Raw genomic sequence first — 18,924 nt, forward strand, 5'->3', positions numbered from 1 at the left:
GTACAAATTCTAAGAGATAAAATATCTCTTCATGTAGGCCAGGCCCAGTGGCTCACGCCTGTAATCCCAGCACTTTGGGATGCGAGGCGGGGGGGGATCATGAGGTCAGGAGTTCAAGACCAGCCTGACCAGCATGGTGAAACCCCGTCTCTACTGAAAATACAAAAAATTAGCCGGGCATGGAGGCATGTGCCTGTAGTCCCAGGTACTCAGGAGGCTGAGGCAGGAGAATTGTTTGAACCTGGCAGGCGGAGGTTGCAGTTAGCCGAGATCACGCCACTGCACTCCAGCCTGGGCGACAGAGTGAAACTCCATCTCAAAAAAAAAAAAAAAAAAAATCTCTCATCATGTCAAGACTAGTCTCAATACATCCCTTTGTTTTTAATTTTAACCTATCCTCTGGAAGTAAATATGGAATGGGGCAAAGTGTATTCAATAAGAATTCTTGAAACTACAAAAATATCTCACAAAATGTCAGTATAGAAAAACATTAAATATATTTTAGTCATTATTTGTCATCATTATCAGCAGTATTAGCAGCAGCAAAATACCCTAAAGACTGTTAGGTAGTCTTATCAAATAGTCTATGATTTAGCAACTTTGAATGTAGTATCCTTTCTCAAATGATTCGATATGAACTTTTCACTTATAAGGCTACAAATTAAGGGAAGAATGTCTTTAATAATCACATAAAACAAGACAGAAATTGACACTATTTTAAAAAAAATTATAAGACATAGAATAATGCATAGAATTATTTAGGCTGACCATGATTTGAACATATTTCCTTTAACCTTATGAAAAAGTCCATTGAAAATAAGAGATAGTCCCAACTATTGACCCCCCAATGCAAAATATCTATCAAAAGATCAGGATTATCTTCCCCATCCTCATTCATGTACTTGAACCTCTGTCTTTCTGTGAGGCAGGTGCATGTCACTCAAACTGTTTGTTCTGTTGGTATAAGCAAACAGAACAGGTTAAACTGACTTTCCTCAAGCAATCCCTTCAGGTACCCGATGGCCACCAGTCATCTAAGTCTATGATGAAGGCACCATCAATCTGTATCCTCCGATTCATGCAAGTTCTGTATGTAGGGTAAAAAAGAAATCACTTTTTTTCCCCCAGGGGTACCATGTATACCCTTGAGACTGCAATTTGTGAGTGGAATTTGGATATTAGCTTGCATTCCTCCTAAGAACATGGTGATTTCACTTTAGAAGTAGCCATAGAGACCTTCCACTATTTAAGAAAATAGCACCAATACACCATGTGGCCCTCAGGTGACTACAGAGATTGCTCTAAAGTAAGGTTACTGTTGGTTACTCAGATTACTTCTTGGAGGGAAAACTAATGTATTATTTCTGTGTGCTCTTCAAATAGTTATTCCAATGGATATAATTTAGTGTCCTAATAGAGGTTATTCAATTAGAAAAACTGGTCAAAATTTGTTTCTGACTCTTAATGAAGCAACCAATGACAACACCTTGGCCCTGAAATACGTGCAGGTCCGGTTCACTGTCCAGGGTTGTTATGGATGATTAAATTATCCTAGACTTTCTTTCTGCAAACCAGTTTTGTGCAATAACTTAGAGGTCCTTCTGTACCTGGATTAATGTCATAGGCCAAATGAAAATATTGACGTAGACTCTTAAGGAGAAGTCTACATGGATTTCTAAGTTATACCCTAATAATTTCAACTCATTCAACTTGTTGATTTCAGGACCCTAGGAAGCATTGTTGAGGTCAGCACTGTAGGTTGACTTCATTCTGCTATGTGAATCCCTGTCAATATAAGCCTTTCAATACTACAGGAGACAAACCAAAATGATTTATGTTCACCTATATTGCTCAGATACATTAGAGTGGTCAAGGAAGCATCATACTCATAGAAAAATTTGTTAGAAGCAAAGACAATGTAGGAATAAAGAGTATATATTTTGACAATTTTTCACAAGTTCCTCACATTTCTGTATGTCTTACAGGCAAAGACACTGCCTCATTTTGTTCCGTCATATCTTTTCAAGGATGTTTGCACAGCAAATAGCCTTGGAAGACAGCAATAATGTCTCCCTCCAGAGAAAAGTGCAGGTTTGTTTAATGTACAATATAGTAAAGATGACATTCCATGCTAGGCAATGACCAGGGAGTTTCACTGGTCTATCATCAAGGATTTGAGTTCTCTAAGCTTGGGTTCTTTTCCTATCAACACATATCACATTTGTACATACCAGGTAGTCTTTTTGTTTGTAACATTCCATGGAATTTAAGGCTCTGAGCACCAACACAAATGCTGATACTCTAGACACTATTATTGCGATAAGTAACAAAGTTCTTTCTCTCTGACCCAGGAGTCTTATGTATTCTGCCATCTGCCATAAAACTGTGGCAATTAAGTTTTTCGTTTGCAAATAAGATAAAATCTCAGACTCTTTAGAGTTTTTGACAGAGGGTGGGCATAATCATGGTGGTAAATATTTTTATTTTTCTACTATATTTATACCTTGTAGTTTTTTGTGATAGTGACTGTATTTGTAGTGAGCATGAAAAATTACACCTATAATAATCTCAAAAGTGGAAGCTGACTCTTCATGAGCTCATCATGTTTAGTTTCTTTCATTCTCAATGGGAAAATAGTTGTGTTTATCAATTGTGACTACTTTCTACTAGTCTTAAAACAAGTAGGTCAAGAGTATGGCCCACTTACTAGGAACAGATTTATCAGAAAACATAATATCTATAAATACTAAAATGACTTTTATTAACAAAACATGTGTATTTGTAAGATGGACTAAGTTTATGCTGGGTCAACAAATAATCCTAAAATTCGTGTGACATAACACAAAGTTTGTTTCTCATTCACACAAATTCTGCTGACAACTCGCTAGCACAGATGCACAGATGTAATACATCCAGGCTGCTAGATCATGGCTCTCCATTTTTGCCTTCACACTTAACCTCAGAAGAGGAAGAGACTGTTGGAATGTTGCACAAACATTTTCACTGCCTCAACATGAAAGTGACACATGACAGTAACTCTCAGGCTCCATTGACTAGCTATAGTCACATGACCCCATCAAATCAAAAGGGGAATGAGAAATGTCATCTTATATGTAGAAGGAAGACAACACTTGTTAATTTTCTGTAAAAATTTAAAACAATTACCTTTGTATCTCATCAAATGAAAGTCATGTTTTGGTCACTATTGGTTCCCAATGTGTGTATGAGAAAGTCAATAAATATGACCAAAAACACCTTCACTTCCACTAGAATAATCACCTGGTTGTCTCTGAAGTGAACGAGCTGCAGGCATTGTGAAAAACCACTGTAACATATATCTTTCTATGAGATAATCTAACAAACAATGCTAATTCTCAGTATATTTGGATAGTTATCTAAGAAGTAGTTTTATGTATACTTTATTATCTAATTTAGCCTCCTAAAATTCTACAAATTAGATTGTTATAATTATTTCTATTTTTTAAATGAGGAAAAGTAGTTAAGGAGAGGTCAAATGATCTGTTCAGAGACTCAAAGCCGGGGCAGTGGGGAATCCAGGCAGTTTAGCTCTTGAGACCAAACTCTTCACTACCTCAGTATGCTATCTTCTTACAATATTCACATATTACTAGAGCATGCATTTGGTAGGTATTACCAAATCATCAGTTTCTCTTAGAATGGTACAAGGACAGTCTCGCTGTAAAACAAAATGATGATCTGGTCTCAAGTATGTAGACAGACCTAACTTTCATAAAACCCAGAATAGGAGGGTACTTTGAGAGTGAAGAAAGTTGAAGACATTTTGTCAATCTAAGCTGCTTCTTTGCTTTATTCTACTTCATAATTTGCACTGTGAAGACTGAAGAGAGACACTTTGGGGTCTTGATTATATGACTTTGTTTTATATCCAGAGTACACACGATCCTTATCAATGTTTTACAACCATTCTTTTAGAACATAATTAGGAAAGTAATGATTATATTTGGGGTAATAATCATAAATTGGTGGATTTCAATGGCAGTAGTGTTTAAATTTTACTAACATTAAAAATGTAGCATAATATATTGGCTATCTATATGTTAAACAATAATTTTAGAACACATAATATTTTGTCAGTGCAATTTTATGTCGATTATCTGACTTAGGATTTCAAATATCTGGTTAGAAAGATAGAATATTCTTTGTTACTACCATATAGAGATGAAGAAAACTGTGGCAGTGGTTAAATGGCCTTATTTATTTCTAACACAAATCAATCATATGAGCTATTTATTCAGACTGGTGACAAGGAGTGAAATAAGACATATTTTAGATATTAAAGAGTGTACAAGAAGTGAAATAAGATATAACTTAGATATTAAAGAGTGTTCCATCTACAAGATGGAACAGTGAGTTGGTAATGAAACTAAACTGATCAAATATAATTTGATTAAGGTTTTATTAGGATAGTATTTTGATGCTTTGGTTCTTACTTAGTTCAATTAATTATGAACACAAAGAGAAGTTACAATTTAAATTGATTTCACTCAAGGTTCAATTCATAGTTAATATTTTGAAACAACTAAGTACATTCAAGGGTTTATTCCAGTTTTAGATTCGAGATTTGGTTGTGAGTAAGTTGTTAATGAAATTGAAGCAAACTTATGAAGGAAACGGAAGAACATAGCACAGTTATATTTTGAGAGGCTATGTGCAGGCCTCTATCTTATTTAATCTTTATAATTCTGTGAAATACTTGTCATTATCTCCACATTACAGGTAAGCAAACTTAAAGTATTATCTTCATTAGGTAACCTTTCCAATAATCACCAAATAGAAAAAGTAAAACTTAGAATTTCTCTGATTTGATGACCTGGATCCCCATTTACATTTGATAATCAGTGTATGCCTTTCATGTGTGAGATTGTGTGGCCATTCTGTATGGGCAACTATTTCTGATTAACTTTCTATTTGTTTTCTCTTAGCAACTGAGTAAAACTTTTGTATTTCATCTACTCAAATAGGGCAGAGTAAAGGGTTGTCAAGAAACTTCTTCATAAAAATAGTTTAGTTTATAATTTTAATAGCACATTAAATTATTTTCTGTTGACAATACTCACATACGTATACCCTAGTAAACTCTTTCCAATCACATCTGTTCGCTTTCATGTAAATATGATCCCTATGTTATAGAAGATTCCTAAAGTCCCTAGGGAAAATTAGTTCAAATTTATGTAAAAGTGATTTGGAACAAGAAACGAGTATAGAATCCACAATTCTACACCTGGATTCAGGAGAATAACCATTTAGATTCAGTACTGACTCTGACTCAGGAGATTTGTTTGGATATTAAGAGAGCTTTTTTGTATCACAAATATCTTTTCGAGTTAGGGTGTCACTGCATTTTTCAAAAAATTACAAACTAATGAAATCTAAGGGAATTCGCCAGATTTCTAGAGAGTTTAAATTCCACACATGCAAACTGTCAGTTTTAAGTAAGTCATGCAAAACTCTGTTTAAATGATTCAGCCTTTCCCTGAATATGGAAAATGGGAAATGTTATTTGGTAGTTAGAATAAAATGGTTTGAATGGAGAGGAATAGATTAAACCTGCTCACAGTCACTGAGCAGAGATAATAAGAGATGATTTTAAAGTGGAAATAGTCATTTGTGATGGGCTTTGCTGGTAACACACTAGCAAGTGTGAATGCTTTAGAGAGCATGGGTGAAACCAATAAGCATGCCTCCATCCTTGTAAATGTAGCATTCACTGGAGGTTCCTTTTTGCTAGAATTTCTTTCAGTGTGCTCTTGACTTTCATTTGCCAACCAGCCCACAAGGGACACAAAATAGAAATACATCAGTGAATTCAAATCAGGAAACCCTGTGGGAAAGGTCCCCTGAAGAGATCTGAGTAGGGTGATTACTAATTGACAACCAAGATTCAAACAAAAGAATGCTAAGGGCATATTATTTTAATTACGTGTGGCAGAGAGCTTCAGGGCATAGCTTAGGACTTATACAAAACAGGATTCCAGACTTGATTTGTGCCTTTCTATTTTTTCTGCTAGCTTTTATGGGCAGGTTAATTTCTTTGAGACTCAGTTTTCTTGTTTGTAAAGGAGAAATAATTGTGGTACACATTCACCATGGATTAAATTAGGTGATAGATACAAAATGCATGGCACAACACCTGGTCCACGGTAAGCTGTCAGTAAATGTTACTTAAAAATCAAGACAAAAACAACTCTATCACAATTATGTACTTTTTTGACTGTTTGCCTATAGAAGTAATATATTGACAAGCATTCTAAATACTTCATTGAGTAATATTTTTTAAGGTCTTGCTACGCACCTGTGCTGAAGCCCCGAAGTCCCCAGACACCAAGATAAGACATATTCTAGGAAACATGCAATTTGGGGGTAATTTATGGGATAGGTCCCATAAATTCCATCAAGTTTCCAGACCTCTGGACTTTTAATATCTTACCACTTGCAAAATATGGAACTTAACTGATAACTTTCCATACCACAATTCCCTCCCTAAACTCTCTTCTGTGGGAAGAGATCAGTTTGCAATTGTCTTTTTTTGTTTGTTTGTTTTCTCATTCTCTTTGCCTCTTTTAAGCTGCCTTTTTATGCAAAATGTTTTCTGTGACTGATAAATGTCCTCTTCTATGTGCACTAGTTAATTACTTCCCAAAGCATCTGTTGCTTTTCAAAAGAACATTTTCCACGTCTTTAAAAATAGCTTTTCTTTCTAGAAAATTTAGTGAAGGCATTCTGTGCAGGGAATAAGAAGATAAAGTGCCTTCCAATTGTTAGGCACCTAGTGTCTGTCAGGTGTTTCTCTAATAATTTTCTTTAATCCTTTTAGCAACCCAATGAGAAGGGAAACCTTATACCCATTTTCTGCAGCAGGGAAAAAAGAATCATAGAAATCAAATTATTTGCTACATAAATACCTACCTTTACCCCTGCATTTGTTTTAGTTTTTTAGTGGAGAGAATGTTTTCTGATTTGACATTTGGATTGTGGAAATCATATGATACACTCATGTTATCTCCCTTTCAGAAAAAATGATAATGACACCATCACTATCAAAATCACTTCCTAAAATACTCATTAATTTTAGATTATGGAGCATCACCCCCCTAGCAAAGGGCTCTATATACAGCAGGTAAGCACAGAAGACAGATTTAATAAGCAAAATTCTAAGATGGTCTCCAAAATTCTGCCCCCCTGCTTAAATATCCCCAATATAATCCTCCTCCCTGGAGTGTGAGCAAAATTTATATCTACAATGGGTCCTTATGTCTGTGATCATGTTATGTTATTTGGCAGAATGGAAATATCAGATTTAATTAATGTCCCTAATCAGTTGACTTTGTGTTAATAAAATAGAGATTATCCTGGTTTGGCCTGATCTAATTAGATGAATCCTTAAAAGAAATCAGATGGATTCAAAGTGGGAGATTACTGCTGCTTGCACTGAAGAAGAAAACAGCTCTGTTGTGAACTAAGGATGGATGGGGTCCCATGGCAAAGAACCAAGGATGGCCTCTAGTTGCTGAGGACAGTCTCTGGCCAATAGTCAACAATAAAGTGTGTTCTGATAACAGCAGGAAACTAAATTCTGACAACAACCACACAGCCTGGAAGTGGACCCTGAGCTTCCAATGAGATTACAGTCTTCACTGACACTTTGACTTCATCCCAGTAATACCATGAGTAGAGGATTCAAGGCAGCTATGCCTAGACTCCTAACCTATGCAAATTGTGAAATAAGTGTATATTATTTTAAGCCTCTAAATTTGTGGTAATTTGTTACACAGTACTAGAAAACTAGTAGGTCAAGTTAAATGCCATATAGGGCATAGACAGTAAGTACTATAGAATTTTGGTAAGGTAGAAATAAATCAATTTGGAGGATGGGAGGGATGGTTATACTGCTACAGAAAAAGAGTCTTCAACTCAATAAAGATTGATGTTTCATGCCAAAGTTTTCAATTCTGCTTTCATTTGTAATATGTCATTTTCTTAGATTGGTTTCCCCAGAAGCCAACCCTGAGACAAGGATTCAAGTGCAAAAGATTCATTATGGAAATGCTCTGAGGAAAATCTGGGCAGAGAAAAGGAAAAAGCCAACTGCAATTTTAAAGGGGCAATTTCAGTCAAAATCTCAGAGATAGCTGAATCTCATATGAACATCCATGGTATAATTGTACTCTAAACTTTATCCTTACTTGAGACAAGGGTACAGGCACTGCATGTATGAGCAAATCAGAAAGCTGCCTCAATAATTTAAGAGCAGCCTTTGTAAGTCCTTGTAAGAGAGACACAGGTGTAGACATTTAGAGGAAAAAAACAACAGAGGTGCATGATAATTTCCCAGAAATGTGTAAGAGGAGGTGAGTGCATCTAGCTAATGTGCGAGCAGTATATACTAAAATTATGAACCATTAAAAAGACTACAAGTAACAGCTTAACAACTCTAGAGTACTGCTTATGAAGAAAATTACAAACAATAAATTGATTAAGAAATTAATCGAGTCTCTGACTACTACTGTGGCTGCCATTCATTAAATGGCTACTAAGTTCCAGACACTATTTCACTTAATGCTTAGCATAACCTTATGAGGTTAGTTCTATTATAATCCTCATTTTTTACTTAAGAAAAATTTTGGATCAGGGAGATTAAACACCCTTAACCAGTGGACACTTTGTACGTGAGTGAGCCAAAGTTTGAATGCTTTGAGGCAAATTGTGTCCCCATTCCATTACACTAAGCCACTATATCTTCAGTAGGCTTGAGTTGAGAGGTTGGCAAATTACGTACATTAACAGTCATAAAAAGTGCTTACTGTGTGCCAGTCTTTCAAGTACTTTACATAGTTAACATAAAACTCAAGAGTGTATGTCTTTACCATCTTTTGGGGTGAGATGTGTCATATACTTTGGGCTTCACAATATACAACAGTGAGAGACACTCAATATCCTGGAAAGATTGTGCATACAATTTACTTTTCTCCCATTCTCCTTTCCCTCATTTCTTTTGCTTCCTTTCTATCTTGATTTATCGGTTAACAAACTGGCATTGGATAACAAATTTATGATGGACACCATGACGGTATTTAATAAGGTACAAGAGATCACATAAAACCTGCCTCCTAGGAACCTACAATCTTTTACACAAAATCAGATGAATGCATGAATGTCTACAACATAAGAGGTACTATTCTATAGATATTCAAGGGAGAAAGAAATATATTTATTAGAAATTTTTGACAGTTGAACTAGACTTTGAAATGGATTTCCGAATTGTTGCAAGGGAAGGAAAAACCACCTTAGGTGAAAGGAACAATATGAACAAATCTGTCAAGACAGGAAGGAGTAGGTTTTCTGGTCTTCAGGTAGTTCGATTTGTTTGTAGCAAAGAGAAAGTTAGGGGGAGGACAATGTAGATGGGAGCCAGGTGATGAACTCCAAATGCCAAATTAAGAAGTTTAGGCTTTAATTTTTGCTCACAGCTCAAAGTGATCCACCTACCTCAGCCTCCCAAAGTGCTGGGATTATAGGCGTGACAAAATTCCAATTTCTAAAACTGTTTTGGATAAGTCAGAAAATACTTAATGTGTATTTTTACTCCAGAGGGATATTTTAAGAGATTTTGTTTCGGGGGTAGAGGAGTGGTTTGCTGTTTCACTGGATACCAGAGAAGAGATAATGTGAGTTGAAGCTCCTCTAAAACATTTTCTTATGGCCAAGGAACACCTGCCACAAGATTGTGTTTATTTTTTATGTCTTTTTAATCTGCGTACCAATTTTCAGTTAGAAAACAAAGCAACTAAAGGCACATTAAGTCTGAAAGCACTGTAATCCTCACCTCTCTCTTAGATCGGCATCGCTTCTATTGAACAAGCTTAATTGTTTCTTGTTTCTATTTAAGGAGAGGGATAAAATCCTTACATATGAAACTTTCACTAATAACCTGAGATATCACCACAGAGACAGTCGGGTTATCCTGTGTTTGTTTAGACATCCACTTATTCACTTGCAACGCAGGTATGTAGAGCTGAGCACAGAAAATAATGAGCAAGTACTATTAGCAGTTCCATTATTAGCCAACAGATGTAAATCTCAAATTGAATTGCATCATGTCAAAGGAAAAAGCACCCTAAAAGAATGAATTTTTGAATGTCTTCCAAGTTGCAATTAAGCAACCCAACGTTTCCTTCGTTCAGAAGTTCTACCACTAGCAACCGTTAGCCACCCTATGCCTCTAAATGTGCATAGGTATGGCGGACATGTAATTTATTTTACAAAGAGGGATGGTTGTTACAAGAAAAGGAGAGGATATTAATAACATGGTAATGCAATCAGCATACATGTGAACTGTCAGGCAAACTGGGACATGCTATCACCCAATTTATATAGAAATCCAAGGAAGTTAGGGGATCAAGTATATATCCACATCCATCGTCAACTTAGCAGTGGATGTGGCTTCTAACTTTAACCAATTCCTTAGAACTTGGGGAAAAGAAAACAAAACAAAAAGCTCTGTAGATCTTGTTGGTGACAGAAGAGTGTGTGAGCACCCCAAATTCTCATTCTGGCCATAATTTACACTGGCCTAGGAAGGTGCTTGAATTTTACAGATAGATAACTTTTTCTTAAAACCTTAGCCCCAACATCATATGACATTATTGTTCCAGGGAAGGAAAGAAAGACATGGGACTTTACAGATTCCCTATCTTGAACACTTTCTTTGGGAAATATGTCCATCATGACTCCAAATATGGAAGTGACTCACTCATCTCAACTCCTTTTTCACGGTAGTTATAAGATTTATAAGAAACGTGCCTTTGGTAGTGATAGACCAAAACTACTTTCCAGGAAATTGTATCTGTGTTGATCTCTCTGTCTCTCTGTCTCTGTCTCTGTCTCTCTCTCTCTTTGTATCTCTCAGCATGTAGAATCTCTGATGAAAAGCTATGTATGGGCAGGCAAATTATATTTCAATTCTAGCTCTGCCACTTCCTAGCTGAGTGACTCTTGGTTGGATACTTAACCTAGGTGGACATTAGTTTCTTCATCCCTTTATAACACTCCCTAAAAGCCAAGCACTCTGCTAAGTACTTTATATGGATTATATCATTCCAGTTGTCACAACAGACCTTTGGAGTGGATATTATTTCCATTTTAGATGATCAAACAGGTTATTATCCAACCTCTTCCTATGCTTTATTTTTGTTTATGGTGTTTTAATGTTTATATTTCCAAGCAATGTATAATTTCCAGAAGACAGATTGTGTCTGTTTAGGTCAATACAGACACATATCATGTAATGCTCAATAAATATTTGTTGAATGAAAGAGTGTATGAATGAATACAGGAAAGTTACTAAAACTGATGTAGCTATTCAGGATTGGCATTAGGAGTTAAACCCAAGTGAACTGAAAATCTCGATGCTTAAGTACTCCTTTACATTGTCTTCCTGGCTTATTGTGCCATTGTGAATATTAAGTGAAAAACTTCTTATACTAGGAACTCAATAGACATGAACTCACTTCTTTTACTTCTTCTTAAATTTGTAGCCCTTGGATATACTGGGGAAACAAGCACTAAAAAACAGTCACCTTTTCTTGTCCAGATCTCAAGGGGCTCACTCATACTAGAGAACTCATTTAATGATTTGCAGTGGGCGAATATCTCTTTGCTTGGCAGGAAATCTATTTGAAACAAACAAACAAAAAACCCAGGATCAGTTACTGGATGCACTCATGGGATGTGATCCAGAAAAACATATTAATGAATTATTTTGTCAGAGTCGGTCTCTCTCAACAATATAAGCTACTTTTTCAATGTTTCTGATTAGAGTAGATTCTTGATGTATATTACCATAATCATCATCATTAATGAAAATAGTATGAGAACATACAAAGATGCATAAGTGAGTAATGGTGTACCATTCTAACATTTCCAAGATGTGAATTTGGATCTTGCAAGACAAGAGACCAGTATTCATGGTAAGACTTATAGCTACTGAAAAATAAGCAACCTAAGAATGTGGAAACATTGGAACCCTTGTGTATTGCTGGAGGGAGAGGCAAATAATGGAACCACTATGGGAAATCTATTTGAAACAAACAAACAAACAAACAAAAAACCCAGGATCAGTTACTGGATGCACTCATGGGATGTGATCCAGAAAAACATATTAATGAATTATTTTGTCAGAGTCGGTCTCTCTCAACAATATAAGCTACTTTTTCAATGTTTCTGATTAGAGTAGATTCTTGATGTATATTACCATAATCATCATCATTAATGAAAATAGTATGAGAACATACAAAGATGCATAAGTTCCTCAAAAAGCTGAACACAGAATTACCATATGACCCAGCCACCTGCTCCTAGATACATATCAAAAAATCAAAAACAGGAACTTAAATAGATATTTGCATGCTAATGTTTATTGAGGTATTATTTACAATGGCCAAAAACTGAAAAAAGCTAAAATGTCCATCAAGAAAATTAATGGATAAACAAAATGTGATATATACATACAATGGAATATTATTCAGCTATAAAGAGGAATGAAGTTCTGATACATGCTATAACCTGGATGAATCTTTTGAAATTATGCTAAGTGAAATAGGTCAGACACAAAAGAACAAATATTGTATAATTCCATTTATATAAAATATGTAGAATAAGCAAATTCATAGAGGCAGAAAGGAGATTAAACCAGGGGCTAAGAGAAGACAAAAACTGGAAGTTATTGCTTAATGAGATACTAAGTTTTTGTTTGGGGCGATAAAAACTTTTGGAAATCAGTAGTGGTGATGATGGAAGGACATTGTGAATGTAATTAGTGCATCTAAATTGTATGCTTGAAAAGTGTCATAATGGCAATTTTTATGTTTTGGATATTTTATTATAATTTTTAAAAGATAGAAAAAACAACAATGTGATTCTTTATTCTATTCTAGTGTCAAATGTAGTAACTCTCACAAAATAATGTTAAATAGGTTTTTTTTAAAAATAGAAAAGGAGGAGAATGTTTTCTGAAAAACGAAATTTTGGGTAAATTTGAAGGGGCACTAGACAGTGGCAAAGGAAATGCATGACTAACCTTGGGAATAGAATAAGGGAAGAAACTTGGTAAGAATTATTTTACTTCCAAATTTAAAGATTTGCAGACTTTTCAAGTGAGATTTCTAGTAAATGTTATGAGTCTACTTTGGCACAGAACTCCCTAGAACTAATATCACTATCACTGTATTTCTCAGCATGAAAATAGGTCTCAACGTCAACAATTTGGGGTATTTGGGGTTAAATTGATTACATAAGCCCAATAATAATAAGATTATATAAGCCCAATAATAAAATTCCTATTGCAGCTCTGCTCACACTATTTAATATGCTAATATACATTGCAAATTACCAAGATAAAGATCCTGTCTTCAGCAGTTCCCAAATTCAATTTACCATAGAATTCATTTAAACATATTATCACTAAGACAAATATTTATACAAATTGCAATCTTGTTGGGGCTGCCACACATCGTGTCTACTGCCTTCCCAAATGAGAGGTCAAATGTGATAAACTATAGTTTTGATAAAAAATATTCATATCCTTCCCAGAATGAAGATTAATTTTCCCTACTCACCTGTTGTTAGGCATGCTCATGTAACCTGCTCTGGTCAATGAAATCTGAGTGAAATTTCCTGGAAGAGCTTTGGAGAATCAATATGTGGTACTCATTCTTCTTCTATGAGATGAGAAATGTTCTATATCGAAGCTACTCTGTCAGCCAAAATAGTGATAGACTCTGAATGGGGGAGAAAAAGAAGGACAAATATCAATGATTGAAAAGGTACACTAGTAGACTGTATTACTGCTTAAAAATATATTCTATTTTCTCTGTAGAAGGATTACATTTCTCTTTTTCAATAATATGAAGCACGGTCATAGTGGAATGGGAAAAGTTCCCTTGTCCCCTTCGCAGGGTGTGCAATGGACTGTGGCTCACTTCTTCAGCGCCCTGCTGCTCATACCTCTAGGGGAGCACACAGAGGGGGAGGCCCTGAGGCTCTAACCCCACAACTGTGTCTAGGGGTGGATGTTTACAGCTGAAGCCCCAGTGGGTGTGTGTCACAGGGTGCTCTTTTAGTTCTGCCATCCGTAGGTGGCTTGTGTTAGCTCTGCCTTATTGCAAGGACAGAGGGCTTTCTGTATGCCAGGGTTCTTGTCTTGGTGTATTGGAAGAATCAGGTCATGCGTGGGCTTGGAGAATTGACTGATAAGCTTCACTGAGTGGAAGAAGCTCTCAGCAGGTGGGGGATCCTGAAGGGAGATGGTTTTCCCCTGGAGTCCGGCTGCTTGGCTGCCAACTCATCTCTGACTGCCCCAGCCAAACTCCGTGTCGTCCCACCAGTCAATGGCCTGCCAGCGTGCGGGCGTCTGTCACGTGCTCTTCTGCTGGCGTGCTCCCCGCAATGTCCAGTTGCTTCTAACACCAGTGTGTTTCTCTCGACGTCCAGCCATTTGTGTGTGTGCCCGCTAGGGTCTCGGGTTTTCATAAGCACAGGATAGGGGCGTGGCAGTCCAGGGTTGTCTTGGGAAATGCAACATTTGGGCAGGAAAACAAAAATGCCTGTCCTCACATAGGTCCGCGGGCACAGGCACAGGAGGGAGCCCTAGCCAGGGACCACACCCTTCCCCACTTCTGTGGCATTTAAAGGGACCATGCCCTTCCTTTCGCAGCCCTTCCCTTCCCCTCCTCTGTACCAGTGGGGCTTATTTGGCCAATTCCCCCTGAGCAGAAGTAATGTGTATCCCACGTAGTGAGCCAACCTACAGTGTGCTATACTTATTTTCTCTATCTGTCATACTGGTATTAGTCTAAATTGAATCTGTTCAATAAGCTTGAATCTTAGATTAAAGATGACATAGAGAAGAGCTGCAGCTTCAATGTCTTACTCTGGTATGAGAGTAAGAAATGAATCATTATTATTTTAGACCACTAAAAGTTTGGAATTTTTTGTTACCTCAACATAGCCTAGCTTAGCCTGATTAATAGATTAGGAAACTCTTCATAGGCTAATGAAGTACCCCATCTCCATAGACACTGTGAGTGTTCCAGGAATAGGCTTATAGGTCAAGCCAAACTAACATCCTTTCCCAGCATTTTTTGAATTTGAAAAGCTGGTTTCAGTCTTTATTTTTTCTCTTTGTGTTTCAGTTTTACAGTTTCTATTTTTATGTTTTCAAGTTCACTAATGTTTTCTTGTACAATCTCTAATTAGAGGTTAATTTCATCCAGTGACATTTTTATTAAATTAAAAGTATTATTTTATTAATAAATAAATTTAATAAAGTTATTAATAAACTTTATTGAATTTATTAAATTCATGTATTAAATTTTACTCATTACAATTAATAAGATACTGTATTTTTATTCTAGAATTTCCCTTTATTTCTCTCACCTTTATGTTGCTTTCTAAATAACTGAACATAATGTTTAGCAAATACGCAAATCTGCCTATTCCATCACTTCTAAGTTTTCTAGATCTGTATTTGTTTCCTACTTTCTCTTCTGGATATGAGTCACATTTTCCGGCTTCTTCTGCTTCTTGGAATGGTTATTTTCACTGACTGCTAAACATGGCAATATATATTATACTGTGGATGTTCAATTTGATTGTATTGTTTTAAAGAATGCTGGGCATTTTTCCATCATGTGGTTAAGACGTCTGCATATTAGCTCAACATTTTCAAGACTTATTTTTAAGCTAAAAGAAATTTTAGTTAAGTCTTTACTTTGGAAATAGTTTAGCTACAGCACTAAGGCATGACACTTCTGTTACAGGAAAAGGGTCCCGATCCAGACCCCAAGAGAGGGTTCTTGAATCTCGCACAAGAAAGAATTCAGGGCAAGTCCGCAGTGCAAAGCAAAAACAAAAAAAAAACTTTATTAAGAAAGTAAAGTGGTGAAGGAACAGCTACTCCATAGACAGAGTAGGACGTTCCTGAAAGTAAGAGGGGGAATGTGTCCGCCCTAGGTACAATGCTCTTATATATATATTGGATTAAAAAAAAAAGAGTATGCAGAGATGTACACCTCTACAAGGGTTTGTGATAAAGGATTAATTTTCTTAATTACTATATTTTGTAAGACTCGATATTACTATCTTTAAGGCAAAATTAGGGATGCCTGATATCACTATATCAGGACACTCCCAAGTCCGGGTCTGTTTAGTAAACCTTATCAATGTGTTCCCTTAAGCATACACATCGAGAGGCTGGGAATATCTAACTTTCTGGGAATGCAGCCCAGCAGGTCCCAGCTTCATTTTCCTAACCCTCACTCAAGATGCAGTCGCTCTGGTTTGAATGCCTCTGACCCTTTTAGGGTCCCTCCTGAATGCCCTTAGTATTCAATAATGACTGGCCATTTTACCAGAGTGAAATTCAAATGCTTTCAAGCTCCATGTGAGTTTCTGGAATTGTTAAGGTTTTATTGTATTTGGTTGTTCTTTGCCCAGCCTCATGGAGTTTCACAGTCAAGGCTTAAGGGGCCTCTCAGGCGGACTGTTTTCCTCTGTGGCTCTCTCTTTTCTAGAAATCTATTCTGCAAATTCCAGCTACCTCATTTTCTCTGAACTCTTATTCTGTCTCCTCAACTCAATGAGACTGCCATTTTCTGGTTAGGATGGCTCTCACTGCATCACTGTCCAGATATTGCTTCCGGGCAAAAATCTGTGTCAAATTTAAGGCTCATCCTGTTTTCTTTCCTACTCTCAGGAAACACAATTTTGTACTACATGCCATCTACTGTCTGAAAACAACTTTTTAAAAATATATAGTAATTTTTGTGTTTTAATTTTTTTACAGTATAAGGGTAAGTCCAGTCCAACTTATTCCATGGTGGCTGAGAATAGAATTCCCATCATTACTGTTGCTTCTTTTACGAGTTACAAAAGTGGAATGTATTTTGTTCTGGTAGCTTTAACAGCTGTCCATATTGGTATTGTTTCTGACATTGCCCTGCTGCTGGTGCTACTCTTAGAAGATTAAGTATTTTAGGAAATTCCATGACAATTTCTAGACAAAATTTGTGTTGCTGAGTAAATTATCTACATTATAAATTATTTTAGAGATATGTGTGCTTTAAACAAACTTTCCTCTGCAGGTTTTACATATTAATATTAGTTACTATTTATTGGGTACCTGGGTACCTGTTGTGAGTCACTTTTATATCAATGATCTCTAATTTACCTGATAGCTTGTATATTAAAGGAGGTATTATGATTTCACTGCAGAGCTGGAAAATGTTTTATTTAAACCATTAAATTAATTTACACAGGTTACATAACTAATAAGATGAGCTATAGTCTGAACTCAAGACTTTCTGTCTCTTTTTCTAGTATAGCATAAAAAAGAGAATCTAGGCCAGGCACTAAAGATCCCAGTCTTGTGTTCCATTGATACCCCAAGTGTGATCTGTAAAGGCTTCTGATTTGAGACTTAATTTTCCACAATGGAATGAGAATCTTGCTTTAAATGTAAATTAACTAAGCCTCTAAGAGGATCGTTATAGTCCTAATGACAATTTGCAGAGCAAAACTTTCTCAATGAAGGAATCAGTGAACTATTAATAGTATTATTTCTTAATTATGCTGTGGCAAGCTACTGACATCATCATAAACCAGTAACATTTCATGGATTGGTTACACTTGGAGTGTACTGTCCTATACTCTCTGACTTCATAAAACTCAGTGACTCCTACAGCTTTCCTAAATAACAGGTTCTTCAACTGAAAATAAGGGATTTGAACAAAAATTCCTTGAACATCTTTTTCAGCTCTTAGCATCATTTAATGGTAATAAGTTATGTGGGAATTAACATATATGACATACAGTGGCAAACTAAGAAAGTTAATACATGTCTTTCATTTTTCACATTATAGTACTGAAAAGTGTCTGAAAAAATTACACACATATATATATTAGGACATAAACATTAGGAGACCAGATCTTTACATGACATGGCATTTAAACACACGGGCTTTGTTGACAGATTAACCTAAATTCACATCCTCTTTGCCACTTACTAGTTATATGGACTTTAGCAATTTCCTTAACTTCTGAGTTTCAGTTTAAACTATTGGAGAAGAGGGGATATTAATGCCTAGCTCCCAGAATTTTTGTGATTATTGAGTATGAATATAAAGAGTTTAGCTCATCAAGTGTCATGGTATAACCAATTAATACATAGTATTGATTATTAAATCAACGATGTGTGTGTATATTACCTTGGTGTCACATAGCCCTTTTACCTTACCCATATTATATTGCTCATATACCGTCAGCTTAGATAAATAAAATTATTAAACAGTTAAGTTTTATTCACAGAATTACCCTGTAAGCTCCTTCAGAGCAGGTAACATGACTTAGGAAAAAAATGTGCAGACTTTAGGTACAATTACTGTGATTGAATAAGCAGATAAACTAATTAGCACCCTAAATTTATAACAATATACTAAGTTTTGCTGAACAACACAGTAGTGTCACATTCACGGGTAATTACATATCACCTAGGCACAGCATAGTACCTTAGAGAATAATTTGAAAGTTGGATACAAAAGCTCAGTTTTTTTATTAATTTTTATTTCTGACTATATTAGTTTGCTCAGGCTGCCATAACAAAATGTCATGGACTGGGTGGCTTAAACAAACAGAGATTAATTTTCTCACATCTCTGGAGGCTACAAGCTCAAGGTGTTGGCAGGTCTGCTTTCTCCGGAAGCTTCTCTTCGTGGTTTGCAGGTAACTGACTTCTCAGTATGTGTTCACCTGGTTTTTCCTGTGTGTGTGCCTATTCCTGGTGTCTCTCTGAGTGTTCAGATTTCCTTCTCTTATAAGGACACTAGTCAG

General features: G+C 36.1%; 1 protein-coding gene across 20 annotated transcripts in view; it reads right to left on the reverse strand.

Annotated features, from left to right (window-relative positions):
- LOC139357469 (endogenous retrovirus group K member 6 Env polyprotein-like) overlaps positions 1–18,924 on the reverse strand; it is a 340,316-nt gene that overhangs the window by 108,694 nt on the left and 212,698 nt on the right. For 17 of the 20 annotated variants that reach the window (XM_071074830.1, XM_071074831.1, XM_071074832.1 and 14 more), the window contains 2 exons: positions 13,656–13,817; positions 11,619–11,711 (listed from right to left, as the gene is read on the reverse strand). Coding sequence is in view for 4 of the 20 variants with exons in the window: in XM_071074841.1 (XP_070930942.1) it covers positions 13,788–13,817 (30 nt within the window). In the remaining 16 variants the exon portion in view is untranslated. The remainder of the gene's footprint in view (positions 1–11,618; positions 11,712–13,655; positions 13,818–18,924) is intronic. The other 3 variants (XM_071074825.1, XM_071074823.1, XM_071074844.1) reach the window with 1 other exon arrangement.

Source organism: Macaca nemestrina, chromosome 12 (assembly GCF_043159975.1).
Source record: "Macaca nemestrina isolate mMacNem1 chromosome 12, mMacNem.hap1, whole genome shotgun sequence".
NCBI classification, from domain to species: Eukaryota; Metazoa; Chordata; class Mammalia; order Primates; family Cercopithecidae; genus Macaca; species Macaca nemestrina.